Source organism: Glandiceps talaboti, chromosome 17 (assembly GCF_964340395.1).
Source record: "Glandiceps talaboti chromosome 17, keGlaTala1.1, whole genome shotgun sequence".
NCBI lineage: Eukaryota > Metazoa > Hemichordata > Enteropneusta > Spengelidae > Glandiceps > Glandiceps talaboti.
This window is the reverse complement of record NC_135565.1, coordinates 21101979-21122747: the sequence shown is the minus strand read 5'-3', so window position 1 is coordinate 21122747 and position 20769 is coordinate 21101979. Positions and strand designations below refer to the sequence as shown.

Here is a 20769-nt window from a genome sequence, read left to right as displayed (position 1 = left end):
AATTTTTTATCTACACACCCTAAATGAAGTCCCACCAGATACCAAGAAAATCAATCTGATGACATCCACATCCACACGCACGCACGCACGCACGCACGCACGCACGCACGCGCGCGCGTGCGCGCACACACACACACACACACACACACACACACACACACACACACACACACACACACACACACACACACACACACACACACACACACACACACACACACACACACACACACACACACACACACACACACACTTCTCCATACCTATAGCATTACTGAACTTTCTTAGTTCAGCTGTGCTAAAAGTAAAAAGTGTCATTTGTATTTGGGTAAAACACTTGACCAGACAAGAAAGTTTGTATCCGGATAAATGACAAGCATAAGTATTTCCACATATTTACAAAGACTGAAGTCTTTTTTACCCTGTGAGATGCTTTGATTGAGGTTTAAACTAGTCCTGACCAATATTACAGCTACATTAGCAATATCTCTGAATTGATATTTAAGTTATATGGAAGACTCACCTGTGCTTGGAGGTTTGGTTCAAGGCGCATAAGACACCCTATCTGTCCAGATTTTGCGTGAATAATTCCAGCACCTACATAGTTATCAGGATTAGGATCAACTCCTTCTAATAAACTCAGCCCAAAGCCAGTTATCTAAAAGACAGAGAGACAAGTGAAAAACAGATAATGCTAAGGGGTATTAACCTAAGGCTATTGCTATCCCTCACATAAACACAATTGTAACTCCCTAGCTTGAATACACAAGTGTATGTCTCCTCGTAACTCCCTAGCTTGACTACAAATGTATATGTATGTGTACATGTAACTTTACTACAATTTCTATTGCAGTCAGTCCACTCTTCTGCTTTGTTCCCTTTCATACCCTAGTAGGTATACATGCTAGGGAGTCTCATTTGAGTTTCACAAACCCACTACAAATTTCATAGTACATAATATTATACATGTGACTATAAAACATTACTATTATACTATTTCTATCCTCACTCCTTGGGTTGAAAAGAACTATGTATGACCTAATACTCAACACCTGTATATCCACCTAATACCCAAGACTTGTAGATACATGTAACACTCAGGATTTGTACATACATGTAACACTCAAGACTTGTAAATACACGTAACACTCAAGACTTGTAGATACATGTAACACTCACGATTTGTAGATACACGTAACACCCAAGACTTGTACATACATGTAACACTCAGGATTTGTACATACATGTAACACTCACGATTTGTACATACACGTAACACTCACGATTTGTACATACACGTAACACTCACGATTTGTACATACACGTAACACTCACGATTTGTACATACATGTAACACTCACGATTTGTACATACACGTAACACTCATGATTTGTACATACATGTAACACTCACGATTTGTACATACATGTAACACTCACGATTTGTACATACACGTAACACTCAAGACAGATGCCGATATATTTACCTTGGGTTTATTAATTTCTCTATCAATGCCAAGCTGGGCTTTAAAGATCTTCTGAGATTCCTGACTGGGGCTGAGTGGATGATGAAGACAAAGACACATTATTTTTAAATCTTTTACAATATGACACATATCAAAAGTTCTAAATATTAACTTCTCCAGATTTTCATAATTCTAGCATTTATTGTATAACCCCATAGGTCCAGTAACCCTTAGAATACCATGTACTGATCATTTTATTACATACTGTTTTCATACAGCCTTCAGTGATTGGCTTAGATTACATCACATGGTATGGACTAGTGACCTTATGACCTCAGTAGTACGTTGTGCTGAATAAAAGACTTGTGAGGCCGTATGTCATTTACCATCATAAAAGAGCATAGCATACTAAGGGTTATCACTTCATTAATAACGTTGTTTCTACTATACAACCACTTGTTTTTTTCTGATATATATTTAGAGTAGATCCAATTCTACTTACTTGCTGAGTTGCTTCCATCTTGAAAAGAAATCTTGTGCATTCATTTCTGTCGGCGCAAAGAATTTGTTGACTATGATTGGCAGCTTCAACTGGATGCTTTGTGGTATGCTACAATACCTACAAATATAATAGAAACCAAAATTTATTTATTTAAGTTGATGCTTTGGAACACTTGGGTACTAGAACACTTTGGTACTGCACAGTAGTGAATATATTGTCAGCACTAGAACACTTGAGTTATGATTCATCATACAAACAAACAATTCCACGGACAGTTTCTTGAGTGCAAATAACTTGAACAAGTTGTTTAACTCAAAGTAAAAAGTCAGTATGAGAAGGAAGTACTTACGTAAAATTCAAGGCGAGAATGGGTGTCTCTTCAAATGTATCAATACATTCTACATTGATAACTTGTTGTACTTGGGCACCAGCCTCTACTACATTAGTTACTGGTTGACTTTGAAGCATAAGTCGTACTTGGTGGTTAAGGAGAATATATCTAGTGTTTTCAACAAGGTTTTGGAGCCCAAGCAAGAGAGGAGGGAAGATTTGCATAGGTGGGGGAAATCTGGTAAAACAAATGGAAAACTCACACCTACTTACTGCTATTGTAAAAGACCCTGAGAATGTGAAAGGGTGATAGTAATAATAGTATGCTACAAATTGATGATTTATCATTGATATGGTACAGTTGGTATGCTGCAATTGTACCAGCAATTCAACTTTATGAGTAGTTGGTATTTACTGCAACGCTACCAGCATTTAGTACACTGCAACTTAACAGCAGTTGAACACTGCAACTCTACCAGCAGCAGAACAAGTCAATAGACAGTTTAGTATTAAAAGATCTATGTCAGGTTACTAAACAGTAGTGTAAAATATAGCTGTCTGCCATGGCATACAGCTATAGGAAAAGTTTTTAAAAATTAGTGTAAAATATAGCTGTCTGCCAAAGATATAGAAAACGTTTGTTCTCATATGGCTACACTTTTAAGATACACTTATGTGAGAACCTGGGATTGAAACATGGGCCTTTAAATCATGATCATCAGAGGTGGTGAGTTGTTACTGACTGGTGATGTTACAGTAATATATGGTCTTGCTATCAAAACTGAAAACTAAACTACAAACTATATCACTGTTTATACTCAATGAAAACTATAAAAAGGATATCAGTGCCTTCTGACGTGACTGATGGTACAAAATTCATAAACTGATAACTTGTTTTATTGCCATAAAATAAAGCAACTCTTCCCAAACTCATTCGGAATTCTGATTTGACACCGATTTGGAGCAGCTCATTCTCAAACAATACTCCATTGTTCTTTGTAATAAACCTGTCACAAAGATGATGGAAGATGTTAGCAAAGTATCTCAGTAATTATTATCATATAAAACATGCACACTTGGACTTGTAATAAAACAAATGTACATGTCAGTTCATTGGTTGAGGGCAAAACTACACGTCAGTTCATTGGTTGAGGGCAAAAGTACATGTCAGCCCATTGGTTGAGATCAAAAGTACATGTCAGCCCATTGGTTGAGGGCAAAAGTACATGTCAGTTCATTGGTTGAGGGCAAAAGTACATGTCAGTTCATTGGTTGAGGGCAAAAGTACATGCCAGCTCATTGGTTGAGGACATGTCTGCTCATTGGTTGAGAAGAGAAGTACATGTCAGCTGAGCTCATGGGTTGATGAGGGCAAAAGTATACAATGTCTGTCAGCTCATTGGTTGAGGGCAAAAGTGCTTGTTAGTTCATTGGTTGAGGCTGAAGTTCTCATTGTAGTTTCTACTATAATGTTGGTAATTTCATTTTTGTTATGCTAAACAACGCAGGTTGATAGGTTTAGACAGTAGTTTCTACTATAATGTTAGTACCTCACCTATTATAGTTGTCTTCATTACTAGGCAAATCACCACTCGGCTCTGTCTGATTAGACACAGCAGATACATTACCAGTTTCAAACACATCAACCAAGAAACTGCCTGCACTTGCTGGTGCTGGTGCAGTAGCTGGTGATGGTCCTGTATCAATTCCCAATAAGTCAGCTGATACTGGCGCTTGTACTGATGCTATAGCATTCTGGGAAAGCAATTCGTGAAAGAATCTTATAAGTTTATGAACATTGGCAATAGTACGGTGTGCATTCGTAACAAGTTCTGGATTTTTATGGATGTTACAACAAGGTGAAGAATAGTTTTTTAGTTACTTATTTATTAATCTTTCATATACAGACACCATTTCAGTGCATTAACACTGTTCTCCCAATGGAACATGTTGGAATAGTAACATCAAGTGTCAAAAGAAATTGTCATGTATCAGTGACATGTTAAACTAATTTACAACAGAATAGGTTTACTAGATCTATCAGTGTTCTCCCTAAGATAGATTACAAGGATTGCAGCTAATTTGCATATTAATTTACATATAAATAACATGGTAATTTGCATATTGGCATGCAAAGTGATCAGCATATGATATGCATTTCTTAAACACTGGAACAAACTCAGACATGTTTATTTTAACACACACACAAATGTACATTGAGGATCATCCATTTCTCTTCATGTGAAAGTATTATTATGATTTTGTCATTCAAAGATTACTACAGCTCAAGGATGGTAGAACACCTTTGAAGCAGGGTAAAAACCTGCCAAGCATGGCAGCTTAAGGATTGTGTTTGCACCATGTTTTCTCTATAGTAGGGAGAACACTGTCTGTAAATCACATTTAAAATAAAACAAAACTCACTGGTTCTGCAGCCATCAGATTTGTTGGAACATCTGAACTAGTTTCTCCAACTGTATTCATTATTGTAAGTTTAGTTGGTTTAGATTCTTTTTCTTCACCCTCAGCTCCAGCAATCGTGCCCTTTTTCTTTTTTAATTTAGCTAGGATTGATGATTCCCTTTCAGGAAATGGTGGCATTTCTTCCAAAACAGTGGCCTAGAAAAGGAATTAAACATACAATTGGGTTATCCAAATTTGAAGTTATGATATTATAAGTGTCAATGTGGTTGCTGGGTAACGGAGTTAGCAGTCTCTTCTCTGAGTGCAAGATGTATTATATAATATACATCTGGTATGGTACATAGATTTGTAAGGTCTCTGGAAACAATGTATAAATATGGCTGAAGGAGGAAGATATCACTTGCCAACTCAGATGTTAGTGACTTTTTTGGCATTATGTGTTACAAAGATTACTGCAAGTATAATATGGACACTTGTAACGAGAGCAATATTTATTCTGCAAAGTTACAGTATAATAGTAATGTACATATGCAGAGATATAACAAATAACCCAGCACACACACACATACACACATGCACATACAGACACATGCACACACTCAGACACAATACAGAGACAGACAGACAGACAGACAGACAGACAGACAGACAGACACACACACACACACACACACACACACACACACACACACACACACACACACACACACACACACAGACAGACAAGATAAACAGAGTCTTACCAGAACATCAGGAGATGCAAGAGAACTCAACTGGAGATATTCTACAGCTCTTTGCTGCAATTCAGCATCGGCATTTCGTAGCTGGTTGTCATTTTTGAGAACCTAGATTTAAGGAGAAATGGAGACATTGAGAGACAAGATTAAAAAATTATCCTGTATTGAAAAGACAAGCTCTACTAAACCTAAGAAGTTCAAACTCTACTGAATCTAAGAAGTTCAGTTGTGCTACAAGATGTTATCAAATTGAGAAATGGAACAATTTCAATATAGTAAATGCATGTGACCTAGCAACTAAAAGAATTTTTTTTTTCACCCTATATTGAACTATTTATCATGCCCCTAACACCACTATGTTAACAAAAATTGGTGTTATTGTATTTAACTTACTTCTTGTATGACTGCCTTCATTTCTGGAAACAAGTTGATAAATTTGATGTATGATGACAGCAAGAGTCCCCGTGTTGTTACACTGCACAGATGAAACTTGGAATGTAGCAGATCAAACTGTATGTGAGGACTGCAAAATAACAATACAGTACTGTATTGACATTTGATGAGAACACATTATCTATTTAATCTAATCCAAAATAATTGGTAGTGCATTGACTCCAGAACCACAGAAATGTTTATAGCACCAATGCAAGACTTCAGGTCCATAGTATTGTTTACAGAGTCACTAATAAATAATTAATAAATAATAAAAAAATATAATAATAAATAACATAATAATATAATACTAATAATATAATAATATAATAATAAATAATATAATAAATAGTCATTCTATTTTCCTATCACGTGACTGATTCTAGCGAATCATGGCACAGCATTATCACTAGGTATATTATAATATTGTTTATAGCACCAATGCCAGACTCCAGAACTATAGTACTGTTTATAGCACTAATGCAGGACTCCAGACCTACATGTATATGGCACTAATAGTAATAAACCTTGGGGGAATCAATACTGAATCCTTGTTTGAACATATGAAAGTAATCAGATTAATGACACTTGTATGTAAGTTTATATATTCAGAGACAAATGCATATGCACATATATATACATACACACACACTAGTCATTCCTATCTTCAAGACACTGACACACACACACACATCATTTAAGACACTAACAAATAGATACAGAAAAATATGCACACAAATATACACATCCACACCTACAACATTCATATACATTTGTTAAGAAAAACATGCATGTACACAGGTAGCTAGACAGACAGAGATAGATAGATAGATAGATAGATAGATAGATAGATAGATAGATAGATAGATAGATAGATAGATAGATAGATAGATAGATAGATAGATAGATAGATAGACATTCATACTCATGGGGTATATAGACAGTGACAGACACAGACAGACAGACAGACAGACAGACAGACAGACAGACAGACAGACAGACAGACACATGGATATAGACACTGAGACAGACAGACAGACAGACAGACAGACAGACAGACAGACAGACCACCCACCTTGATCTTGGATCACCAGCTATCAGATTACCAAACTCTCCCATAATATAACCACCAACTTTTACCATGTTTTCATGACAAGCTGGAGCTTGTAAAGCCTACAAGGAGAAAACAAATATATGGTGTTTACAGAACAGAAAAAAAAACTTTAAACATCTTCAAATAGACATTGTATGTTCAAAATGAATACTATATCTAGATGCATAACTATGTTATCTAAATGACAGAGTATGCAAATAACAAGTACAGTTTAAATCCATACATTGGTGCTAAAATCAATAATTTACTTGTTTTAGTATACATACAGTATTCTGTTTACAGTCCCTTGCCAAGTACTAAGACAGTACCAGTTAGTTGGATAGCTTAAATTAAGTCATCCCGTGCCCTGAACTTAGTCAGAACCAGTTTGTTGGTTATCTCAAAGTATTACGCTTTTCTTTTCACAATGTTATTGCTTGGCATTCATATTGCTTTGCGGATTTCAAATACCAAGGAGGTACATGATGAAAGCTCATCTGTACAAAAGTTTAGTCTAAGTTAATGGGTTTAACTTCGTATTGCACCAATTGTTTGAAGTCACGCATGCGTCATGACGAAGCCGTGACGGATACATGGCGAAAGCTTTGGTAAACTAATTAAATTTTGGTGCAAAACAAAGTTAAACTGATTAACTTAAGGTGGTACATGTATGGGGATAACATAAAACAGAAAAACTTTTCATTGAAGTGACTAGTAAACTAGTATTGACAGGGTTGTGGACATAATGCTGTGTTTGAAAGACAAGTTTTGATAAAGACTTAAGATGAGGTAAAGGCTAACTTACCTCAAATACTGTCTTTGCAGCATAACCTTGTACATCATCCCTATTGATGACAATTTGAATTACACGGTACCATACCTACAAAATATAAATAACAATATTTAGAAATAGAATTTGTTTTAAATTAAAGTATTAAATAATACCTCATAAATACAAGGTACATAAAAAAGGTGAATATTTTTACTTTATTTAAACATTTGACTTCAGTTATTGAGGCATATAAAAATGTTTGGTTCTGGTTACCAGATCCCACCTAGTTTTTCACGCTGAGCTGAACTTTTTTATGTATTGTGAAGTCTTGTGAGAAATAGTGGATGTGGAAACTGACACAACTTAAAAAGACAATATAAAACTATTTTTCCAATCTGCAAAGGCTATACATCTGATGAGAAGAAACCATTAACACATTTGAACATATTTTCAGCAAATTTACACATATATACCCATATGTTTCATAGTTGAGAATGGGTAAAATGAATAAAAAATATAACTATTCAAATAGTAATCCAAATATAACATACCTCTTCACTGACATAGTCTCCAGCAATGCGGATTAAATTTAGTATCGTATCAACATACCATGTATAATCAGATGCAAATTTTTCAGCTAATATTGCAACCTTTAAAACCTACACAAGACAGAAAGAAAACAAAACGGTTCTAGCAGCTGTTACCACAAGAGGGCGCTATTTCAATGGATGCAAAAGTGTCTGAAGGTGGCCAATCAATGCATGGATACTTGAAAATAGAAAATGCTAAAAGATGAGCCGTGGTAACAGTGAATCACGAATGTATTTTTCAGGAAGATTTTATGACATTACACATACAGATTGAACATTACTAGCAAATTTGACACAGGATTTCTACTGTAACACTTATCAAATAATTACAACACCAAACTGATTACTTTTTTGCACATTTTCGTTAATTTGATGGTGATTTTCTGAGAAAACACTAGACCGAATATCAAAATTATACCACTAATTAATCAGGCATGGTGAAATTAAAATTTTCCTAAGTGAATTAATAACTGGACATAAATATTAATATTGTACATGTCTATATTATCTCAATTGCTCCAATAAAAATAGGTTAAAACAGCTAAACAAATTTTTTTTACAAATATTCTAATCAAAAGTAAATACAACAAGTAAAACTCAAGTAGAGCACTTTCTCTATCAAGTTTATGTGATGCACTCATTTATAGAATTCATATAAAATGTAAAAGTATACTGTTTCAATTGGTTTATTTACAAGCCTAGCATGTGACCTTTCTAATGTGGTCAATTAGCAAATGAAACAGTGTACTTTTACACTTGATATGGATGTTATAAATGATTGTGGTAGGTACATACAGAAAATGCTTTACTTTGGTGTTATGGGTTGTACTTGATATGGATGCTATAAATGATTGTGGTACATACAGAAAATGCTTTACTTCGGTGTTATGGGTTGTAAAACTTACCATTTCTTCTCTGATGGAATAATCCGCCGTCTCCAGGTAAGATAACATTTCTGACACGATTTCTTCCACGTTACCTCTATCACACATTGCGTACAATAAATCCACAGCTCGCTGACGTACACTTACATCACGTTCAGTCTGTAAGAGTGACAATGAATACAATACAGTCAACATATCTGATACCGTCATACAAATAGTTACAAACTTTGTCTGTAAGAGCAACAAAGAATACAATAGTCAACATATCTGATACCGTCATAAACTTTGTCTGTAAGAGCAACAAAGAATACAATAGTCAACATATCTGATACCGTTATACAAATAGTTACAGACTTTGTCTAGGTGCTTAGTTTCATACTTATTAATCAGGATGATGTTATCCATCCTCACTCACATCATAAATTCTATTCTCAGGTCTTAATGCTAACATTGAACATTTGTAAAACACTTATTGACTTGCCTTATTTGGGCACTAGTCGACGTCATATTGGCCACTGTGCTGTTATGCAGTAACTACATGTATTTCCTTCATTATAACAGCCCTTGAGGTCATATATACCTACTAGTGCACTCATAGCCAGGCAATAAGTGTATAATTAGACGTTATTCACCAGTAGTTTTCTTCATTAAGCCAAAGAAAATACAAATAACTTAAGGAGCACTTGTCATTATGAGTTTGCTAGATGAGTATTAACAACCCTTAGGTCACGAGTATTTTCCAGCTGAATGAAGAAACTTATTCCAAATTAACATAATTATACCAGTACCAGTAATATCAAAGAAAAATTGGGGAAAGTAATGACAATTTTGAATGTTTTGACTCGTATATCAAACACAGCAAAACCTATGACGTAGACATGTACTGTCGTGACGTAGAACGACCAGAGTATATATTCCATATTTTTTGTTCTAAATGGCTGGTGCATGGTACTATACTATTAATACTCTACTTAACATTTACATATGTAATAAGTATCTGTACCTTCAAAGCAGTAATCACAGTTTCTTGGTGTTTCTTGACGGCTTCTCGTGAAAATTCTGATGATGCTAACAGACACATACTTTCTAATGCCAAATACCTGTGAAATGAAGACACAGAAATTAATTGCGATTAAATCATTGTTATTTCTTGCACCAAAAAGATCTACAATTTTAATCCAGATTTCTAATACACACAAAGTCAGACCTATGTAAAGATCAGGACAACTGTAGTATATATATGAACAGATTTTAGTCTATAGGAATTCCCTAAAAACCATCCCTCTACAGGCCATGGGTGTGGATATGATACATTGCCATGCCTTGCTGACTATGGGATAGAATATGAACTGAGTCTTGAAAAGTCTTGAAAGTTCCATAGCAACATGATAGCAACATAGCCCTGGGATAGAATATGAACTGACTTGAAAAGTCTTGAAAGTTCCATAGCAACATGATAGCAACATAGCCCTGGGATAGAATATGAACTGACTTGAAAAGTCTTGAAAGTTCCATAGCAACATGATAGCAACATAGCCCTGGGATAGAATATGAACTGACTTGAAAAGTCTTGAAAATTCCATAGCAACATGATAGCAACATAGCCCTGGGATAGAATATGAACTGACTTGAAAAGTCTTGAAAGTTCCATAGCAACATGATAGCAACATAGCCCTGGGATAGAATATGAACTGACTTGAAAAGTCTTGAAAGTTCCATAGCAACATGATAGCAACATAGCCCTGGGATAGAATATGAACTGACTTGAAAAGTCTTGAAAGTTCCATAGCAACATAATAGAAACATAGCCCTGTCATAGTCCAAAACCTAAATGGATATTTGTAGAATCCCTTGGTGTAGTAATTGGATTGTATATGCCTGCATCAAAATTATCTAAAAAACAAGTACTATGTGAAACTCACCTTAGGTTGGTCTCTCTGTGTTGTAAAAACTGTCCAAGTTGATTACAGGCTCTCACCAATAAATTGGGTTCACTGCAATACAAAGTAATAACATATTTACTTGCATTAGTGCCCTCACACGGGCAAAGGCCAAGTGCTTTTGTTCATACAATGTCTATTTTTAGAATAGTTGCAGTTCACCGCCCATCCCCACCCTCCCAACCATGTATTTGTTTAGTTGTTCATTAAGGAAGACTGGCAAGCCCACAATAAGGGATAAATTGTTCACAATCTAAGTACCCCTTACCCATTAAATAAAATTGGATGAGATAATGGTGAATATGTGAGTAAATAAAAGAAGGACGTAAATGCTATCATGGTGAATTGACAGTAAATATTAGACATGGTTTTGGCCTCAACAAAAATAGGGTACGCAGGTTACAACCCATCCCCAGTTTATGGTTTGGATGAGTTACATCCGCCCAGGACGCTAAAACGAGTAAGTACAGTAGTATTTAGCACTAGTACTTGTAGTTTACATCACTCCAATATGTGCAAAAAATAGGGTCTTTCAGCTAATCTCAAATCAGTACCATGCAATTTTCATATTTTGACTTTTTGCATATAAACCTGAAAGACTGTTCATTCAAAGGTAACAATGATGCTCTTTAAAAAACTGTGTAAATATCTAATAAAACTATGGCATTCATAATCAAAATAAATTTCATATGTAGAGGGGTCGTACCTGTCATGATGAATAATTAGGTTGATGGCTTCAAATAAGACAGAGTTTTTAGCATTGGAATGCTGAACTTTCTTAGATTTAGGAGGTTCCTATAGAGAGAGACAGAGAGATACAAAGTTTACAATAGCTATAATACTACCTAGACAACTACAATCTACACACACTGAATCAAATGTAAATAGAACCACTGCAAAGTGTTGACACATGGTATCCACTACAGACAGAAAAGCTACAAATTACACAAAATGTTGCATACATGACATTTTATCAAAACTACTACTGTAATCAAGCACCCCAATACAATAGCTACTAACTACACACACCAGACAGAATAGCTACATACACTGTATCAAAACCAGACAGAATAGCTACTAACTACATACACTGTATCAAAACCACACAGAATAGCTATTAACTACACACACTGTATCAAAACCAGACAGAACAGCTACTAACTACACACACTGTATCAAAACCACACAGAATAGCTACTAACTACACACTGTATCAAAACCAGACAGAATAGCTACTAACTATACACACTGTATCAAAACCACACAGAATAGCTACTAACTACACACAGTGTATCAAAACCACACAGAACAGCCAGTAATTACACACAAATCAATAAAACCAGACAGAAACATACTAATTACATACACTTTACCAAAAGTATATGAAATAAGAAACTTTAAATAAATATGGTGTACGTTACCTGGGCTTTATTCAGTATGGTTTCCAGACATTCATTCAGTCTTCCTCTGACTGCTGCATCTTCTGGCGGTGGATAGCATTGTAACAATCGAAGTAATTTTACAGATAACCATGGTGCTGGTACAAAGTAATATGTATAGTCCTGTAGATCAGTGTAGGACGATGTCACAATCTGTAAATAAGAGACAATATGATTGGTCAGTTCTGGATGATGACATATGTACATGTACCTGATAATATGAGGTAGACACTTGAATGAAGTCTCTATGTTTTAAAGTTCTTGAGTTATGCAGTAAAAATTGATTTTTTAACTACAAATATGGCCGCCATTCAGTGAAATCTGCATACATGTATGTTGCAAAACAAAGTAAAATGCATGTGTCCCATATACAATGTTACCTTTGTGCCAGGTTTGCATGAAATTGAATACTGATGTCTAAAATATGCATACAGGATATCCAATAGGTCAATTTACAGTAATGTCACCTGAATCTAAATGGTCAGTACAACAGACAGATACTAGAAAACAGATATGTATAATGAAATGTTGAAGCTTTTCCTAGACACACCAAGGGACACACAACCCTTACACTCACCAACACTTCTTCACTTACCCTACTCAGTCTAGATACGGCATGAGATACACAGCCCTTACACTCATCAACACTTCTTCACTTACCCTACTCAACCTAGATACGGCATGAGATACACAGCCCTTACACTCATCAACACTTCTTCACTTACCCTACTCAACCTAGATACGGCATGAGATACACAGCCCTTAAACTCATCAACACTTCTTCACTTACCCTACTCAGCCTAGACACGGCATGAGATACACAACCCTTACACTCATCAACACTTCTTCACTTACCCTACTCAGCCTAGACACAGCATGAGATACACAGCCCTTACACTCATCAACACTTCTTCACTTACCCTACTCAGCCTAGACACGGCATGAGATACACAGCCCTTACACTCATCAACACTTCTTCACTTACCCTACTCAGCCTAGACACGGCATGAGATACACAGGCCTTACACTCATCAACACTTCTTCACTTACCCTACTCAGCCTAGATACGGCATGAGATACACAGCCCTTACACTCATCAACACTTCTTCACTTACCCTACTCAGCCTAGACACACCAAGGGACACACAGCCCTTACACTCATCAACACTTCTTCACTTACCCTACTCAGCCTAGACACGGCATGAGATACACAACCCTTACACTCATCAACACTTCTTCACTTACCCTACTCAGCCTAGATACGGCATGAGATACACAGCCCTTACACTTATCAACACTTCTTCACTTACCCTACTCAGCCTAGATACGGCATGAGATACACAGCCCTTACACTCATCAACACTTCTTCACTTACCCTACTCAGCCTAGACACGGCATGAGATACACAGCCCTTACACTCATCAATACTTCTTCACTTACCCTACTCAGCCTAGATACGGCATGAGATACACAGCCCTTACACTCATCGGCATTTCTTCCAGCTAATTCATGAATCAAACTTGTAGCTGCCGTCACCACTCCCTGGAATATACAAATATTCTATGGTTGAAAAGTAATCTTTATAGACTATACAAATCATGGAATGAACCAGTAAACTATAATTTGCCAAGGCTAAGAACAAATCCTTGGTTTTGTCAAAAAAGAAAAATATGAAATAAGATGATCTGTACATGTATATATCTAACACACATATATAGGTATAATAGAAACACATGTCAATTTGCTTAATAAACTTTCAATTAATATTATTTACACTAATAATAATACACTGTATCAATAATTGTCAGAACAGCAACAAATAATACACACTGTATCAATAACTGTCAGAACAGCAACAAATAATACACACTGTATCAATAACTGTCAGAACAGCAACAAATAATACACACTGTATCAATAACTGTCAGAACAGCAACAAATAATACACACTGTATCAATAACTGTCAGAACAGCAACAAATAATACACACTGTATCAATAACTGTCAGAACAGCAACAAATAATACACACCGTATCAATAACTGTCAGAACAGCAACAAATAATACACACTGTATCAATAACTGGCAGAACAGCAACAAATAATACACACTGTATCAATAACTGTCAGAACAGCAACAAATAATACACACTGTATCAATACTTCAGAACAGCTAAAAATAAAACATTATATGAAGTGTAGACAGACTGCTACTGTTTATTACTAATTGCTTTGAAGAGATATACCTCAAGGTACAACTGGTTGTAGGTGGAGACATCCACTGTTTTTCACTCACCATATGTTGATCATTTAATAAATGAACAGCTCTGTTTATCCACTCGCCAGGTTCTATAGAATCTGGTGATGTTCTGAGCAGTCGAAGTAAACACAAAGATGCACTCTGTTTTACAGTGTCCAGGGTATCACTGGAAACAAAAAATACAACAGAATTGTGAGCATTCTCATATTTTTCTTTATTTTAACCTTTAGAATGCCTTATCAGGGCATTACAAGGGCCATATGATTCCAGTGATCATACCTGTCTTTTCACTATCACAATACACAACATGAGCATAAACTTTTTGAGTCCAGTACCCCTATTTTTGTTTCTGTTTCAAGATGTAATGGAAGACATACAGCATCAGTTGTATTGAACATCACATGTGATCCAGTAAACAAACCACTGAATTAAAACACTGTATTTTCTCTTTGTTTACATGATTATTTTACAGAAAACACAGAGTGTTGAGGGGCTATCATTAAGCCGAGACAGTAGATTGCTATTTTTTGTGGGAAATCAACAATTTGGCCACACTATATTTCTCATTTGTTTACATTCACATGAAGCAAACAACTAACAGCATAACAAACACTACAGTCTACTTGAGATGTATTAAAAAGTTTACATGACTTACGCAGATACTAGTAGTTTTGGTATTTCATTACCCAGCGCTTCAGACATCTCTTTGCTTCCAATATTAGCGATACAATGAAGTGCTAAACAGATGTGGACTGAGTTACGACTCATCAAATCATTCTTAATATGTTGCACAATCAACTTCATCAATTCACTGTTTTCACTGACTAGAACAGAGATGAACAGATAACCCTGAAAAAAAAAACAGACAAAGAAACTGATAACTGATAGTACTGTAAAACCACACACAAAGAAATTATGACAGAAACCATGACTTATGAGGGAAAGTGTGGTGTACTCTGGGTATTTGTGTGAGTGCTTGCAGTGTTCTCTGTAGCAGTACTTTCATTAGCATAGCGAGTGAAAGTGTGGTGTACTTGGGGTATTTGAGTGAGTGCTTGCAGCAGAAAACATTGCAAGCACAAGTGCAAATGTGTGTGTGTGTGTGTGTGTGTGTGTGTGTGTGTGTGTGTGTATTTGTATGTGTATGTTTGTTTGTGTGTGTGTGTTTGTTTGTGTGTGTATGTCCATGTATATTTGTGTGAATGTGTATTGTGTGTGTGTGCATGTATGTGTGTATGTCTGTGTGTGTATGTGTGTTTGTATGTATATGTTTGTTTGTGTGTGCATGTCCATGAATGTATGTTTGTGTGTGAATGTATGTCTGTGTGTGCATGTGTGTATGTCTGTGTATGTGTAAGTGTGTGTGCATGTGTGTGTGTGTGTGAGTGTGTGTGTGTGTGTGAGTGTGTGTGTGTGTGTGTGTGTGTGTGTGTGTGTGTGTGTGTGTGTGTGTGTGTGATATTATCAAAACAACAGTAAATGTGTGTTTGAGTGAGGTACTTACAATTTGTTTCTCTGTGTATTTATTGGAGCTGAGTAGATTGACAGCTTCCATGTGACCAAAATCAATGTCATGTCCAAGTAGGAAAATGAATAATAACTTGCAAACATATTTCTTCTTTTGGTAACCGTCCAATGTCTTGTCACCTACGGAACATTAGAACACATCAAAACATGTCATACAATGAAAGATATCAAAACCAATGAATAAACCACAGCAATATCCTAATAGCAAACACTGCTCAAAATTTGGCTATCATTAGAGGGCACACTGGTTGTCAATGAAAGGAAAGCTAAGACAGTTTTGTGTACATAACATTCTACTATGGTACTAATGGATTCTGGAAGCAATGCAAGCTCATACACAGAATTGCCTTTAAAAAGTCTGCATTCAGTAGATGCCATATTACTGTATTTGTCAAAAGACCATAGCATTCAAATACAATTGATATGAACTGTAATGTACATACATGTACATGTACATGATTCACTTTTGAATACAGTAACCTTTTCTGTTTGGTGAAATTTTTATATCAATTGAACAAATTTTGGCAAGGTTCAATGTATATACAGGAAATATTGGAAATAATGTATGTACAGGAATGTTGGTCAGCTGGTTTACATACAAGTACTCTATTTGTATATACACATGTATCTATATATATCTATATATATATCTATATATATATATATATATATATATATATATATATATATATATATATATATATATATATATATATATATATATATATATATATATATATATATATATATATATATATATATATCTTTTAGAATTAAGCCTATGTTTACTCTTAAGTTGACAACAATTCAAAAGTTGTGTATCATAATATGCACTTCATAAGAGTGGCAAGCATGTAATATAAATTCTGTGATAAGTCAAGAGTGGCTGCCATTGAAGGCAGTGATGTATATAGTATCAATGTGTAAGAGCTTGGCAGAGATGCTGTCACATATTGTATTGACAAGATTAATTTGACTGAGGTCAAAATGATTGACTCACCTTTAAACTTTGACCTGATATTGGCAAGTTCTTTGTTAATCCTTTTGATTTCTGCTTCCTTACTTTTACCTGAAAATGTAGCAACAGATACATGTACATGTAATAAACTGACTGACTGACATTGTTTTTGGAGTTGTGTCTGGTAAAATGTATCATGTGTCATGCGCTTTAAGTAACTACATGTGTAGTTAAATTGAAATTGGCCATTTTTTAGTAATAAATTGTACGTTTGCACAGACATAAAATGACATGTGAAGATGACATGTACTCACAATCACTATACCACTCTCAAATGTGTGCTTTCAGTCCTCTATTCCTCCCAACACCTGGTACATGTGTATCTGTACCCAACACCTGGTATCCCTCCCCAACACCTGGTACATGTGTATCTGTACCCAACACCTGGTATCCCTCCCTAACACCTGGTACATGTGTATCTGTACCCAACACCTGGTATCCTTCCCCAACATCTGGTATCTATTCTAAACATCTGGCATCTATCCCAAACATTTGGTATCCCTCCCCAATACCAAGGATCCCTCCCCATCCCACTGATCACCGTGTCATACACAATCACTGTGTATGTCTGTGTCCGTCATATGTACATTGTATCGTCTGCATTGTCAATGTATACAAAAATGTATGATACAATGTACAAATGTACACATATAAAGCTACTTACAATTTCTGATGTCTGAGATAAAGACAGCAAGTCCTCTCATTCCCTCTCCCTTGACAGCCGGCATGGTTCACCTCTCAACTCTGAAATCAGAAGGAAGCAATAATGACATCTTGTTTTGTTTCTAGTCTATTTGTGAGCGATGTTACACTTTCCTTTTATAATTGAGACAGACAGACAGTTAGACAGACAGTTAGACAGACAGACAGACAGACAGAGACAGACAGTAAGACAGACAGACAGACAGACAGACAGACAGACAGAGTTAGACAGTTAGACAGACAGGCAGACAGGCAGGCAGACAGACAGACAGACAGACAGACAGACAGACCGACAGACCGACAGACAGATATACATGTATATATGTACACTATACAGAAATCTGAAAAATGTGTTCCAAATAACCTTACATGTACATGTACATGTACATTGTACATACAATATGTACTATTGAATTAATTATGAATAAGTCACCTGATTATGATTAATTGCTTACTATACAAATTATAATATTTTCAATGTCAGCCATAGAGTACAGTGAGGTGAATACCAACTACATGTAGTAAATATTAAAACTAGTAAATATCAAAGTATAATATTTTCAATGTCAGCCATAGAGTACAGTGAGGTGAATACCAACATTATGTAGTAAATATTAAAACTAGTAAATATCAAAGTATCACAATACATCAATCCTATTGCAATTCATTAACTGTGATAAGTTGACATGTACATGTATGTGTACATTTGTATGTTTGGATAATCACAGAGGGGATGGAGCCTGACTTTACATGTACATGTATCTGTCATTTCACCTCTAGGAAACTACAAATGTACACTGTATATTCATTTCCATGCGATCGTACTCGATGTGGTACATGTCGTTTCATTATTAATACTAATCATGTTTTTGGCCCTAAGAACAGTGTGGCTGTTACGAGTAGATTTACTTGTATTAGTACTAATGTAGTGTATTGCGTTACATGCCAGAAATGTGGCTTTCTATATACATGTATACAAAATGTACATGTTCGACTGTACGTCATCTTGGTGATCATTTTGTGGAACATCTCTGTCTTACCAGACACAAGAATTGTAACTATCCCGTATCTGTGCATTTTATCACCAATGATCATAAATGTAGTGTATCAGATATGTCTATTTCAGGAATTTGTAATGTTTCTGGCGATGAGTCGATTGAGGTTGAAGGAGGGGGGAAATCATTTTCCGTCTCGTAATGCTGGAACCCCGTGGAATTAATAGATTATTTATATCATTCCCTAATATCTAACTCCACTTATTCTATATTTCAGTTGTGTTCTTTAGGGTTCCCTTTGGTGCGTGTGAATTTTAGATCTTTTTTACGCATATAACAGTCAATCTTGCACGGTTGTCGTTCTATTCCATAACATTTAGATATACTCATGTAGTCAGGTGTTAACCTACTTGTCGTGCCTTGAACTCCTTGATGAAGAATTTTTATTCAAAATGTTGGATTGCATCTATTTTTATTCGGACTGACTGTCTTACTCATTCCTTATGCATTCGTTTACACTACATGTACATTGTACACGTAGCATAGTCACTTGTGAGCTAATATTCTATTCCAGGATGACCATGATACAAAATAGTAATGTTATTAGGTACATGTATTTACGAATATTCAGTGACTGCATTGGAAAATACTTAACTGATAGATCACTGAACTACATGTATAATATGTAAATTAGTCAGGAAGTTATAAATTCATGAACACATTAATTTCCAATTGAAATCACCACAGCTATGCAAATAAGTAGTTACAGGTACATATAATTTCACTGACACAAAATTTATGTACATAAAATTCATATAAATTTCCTGGTTTGTTTACAAGCTAAAAAAATTCTTAATTTGAATATTTGAATTTCTTCCATTACATTTTGTACATGATGATTGATACGACGTGTATTAATATTGTTATTAAGATGATAATTTACATACAATATTTCATTATGCCCATAGGCAATTATAACTGATTAATGGTAATGGTCAAAACATAAATTAGAAATATATTTAGTAGTCTAGACAGTTGTTTGTGTTATAAAATTTCTCCTTAAGTAGCTGTATATGTAGTACAATCTATGAGATATGTTGTAGAGTGCATTCACTTGTTCACTGGAGATAAAAGATTCCTGTGATGACTTGAGAGGAAGAGTAGTCAGTTTGTACAGTATGTCAATAAATCACATTAATGGTACATACAACTGATGCATGCCATTCATTCAAAGAATACTACATCAGTAGAACTGATACAATACTGTCAATAGTACATGTACTGTTTGTACACACATAAGATTGCTCTACAAGCATACATACAGTCCACAGTACAATAAGATGTTATTCCCCCAATAGATTTCTTCATTCAGCCAAGGAAAATACGAGAGACCTAAGTGACCTTTGTCACTACAAGTGCTAGACTCGTAGTGACAACCATTAGGTCACAAGTATTTTCTGGCTGAATAAAGAAAAATATTGGAGAATAACATAATTATACCAGCACCAGTAATATCAAAGAAAAATCAGGGAAAGTATTGGTAATTTTTTCAATGTTTCAACTCATTTTTCAAACACAACAGAACAAGCGACATAGATACACATTGTTGTAACATAGACGTGCACTGTTTGTGACATACATATAGAATGACCAGAGTATAT

The 20769-nt window shown here is 35.4% G+C and overlaps 1 protein-coding gene across 1 annotated transcript in view; it reads right to left on the bottom strand.

Moving 5' to 3' along the window:
* The window catches only part of LOC144448695 (AP-2 complex subunit alpha-2-like), a 34268-nt gene that overhangs the window by 3336 nt on the left and 10163 nt on the right, over positions 1 to 20769 (bottom strand). The window contains exons 2-24 of the mRNA XM_078138981.1: positions 18076 to 18155; positions 17394 to 17462; positions 16371 to 16513; positions 15522 to 15715; positions 14903 to 15032; positions 14049 to 14150; positions 12591 to 12761; positions 11876 to 11964; positions 11152 to 11223; positions 10233 to 10329; positions 9251 to 9388; positions 8307 to 8414; positions 7789 to 7863; positions 6966 to 7063; positions 5852 to 5981; positions 5465 to 5566; positions 4722 to 4916; positions 3853 to 4052; positions 3141 to 3304; positions 2317 to 2440; positions 1968 to 2084; positions 1487 to 1556; positions 524 to 658 (exon numbers count right to left, since the gene is read on the bottom strand). Coding sequence (XP_077995107.1) covers positions 524 to 658; positions 1487 to 1556; positions 1968 to 2084; positions 2317 to 2440; positions 3141 to 3304; positions 3853 to 4052; positions 4722 to 4916; positions 5465 to 5566; positions 5852 to 5981; positions 6966 to 7063; positions 7789 to 7863; positions 8307 to 8414; positions 9251 to 9388; positions 10233 to 10329; positions 11152 to 11223; positions 11876 to 11964; positions 12591 to 12761; positions 14049 to 14150; positions 14903 to 15032; positions 15522 to 15715; positions 16371 to 16513; positions 17394 to 17462; positions 18076 to 18139 — 2787 coding nt within the window. The 5' untranslated portion in view covers positions 18140 to 18155. The remainder of the gene's footprint in view (positions 1 to 523; positions 659 to 1486; positions 1557 to 1967; positions 2085 to 2316; positions 2441 to 3140; positions 3305 to 3852; positions 4053 to 4721; positions 4917 to 5464; positions 5567 to 5851; positions 5982 to 6965; positions 7064 to 7788; positions 7864 to 8306; positions 8415 to 9250; positions 9389 to 10232; positions 10330 to 11151; positions 11224 to 11875; positions 11965 to 12590; positions 12762 to 14048; positions 14151 to 14902; positions 15033 to 15521; positions 15716 to 16370; positions 16514 to 17393; positions 17463 to 18075; positions 18156 to 20769) is intronic.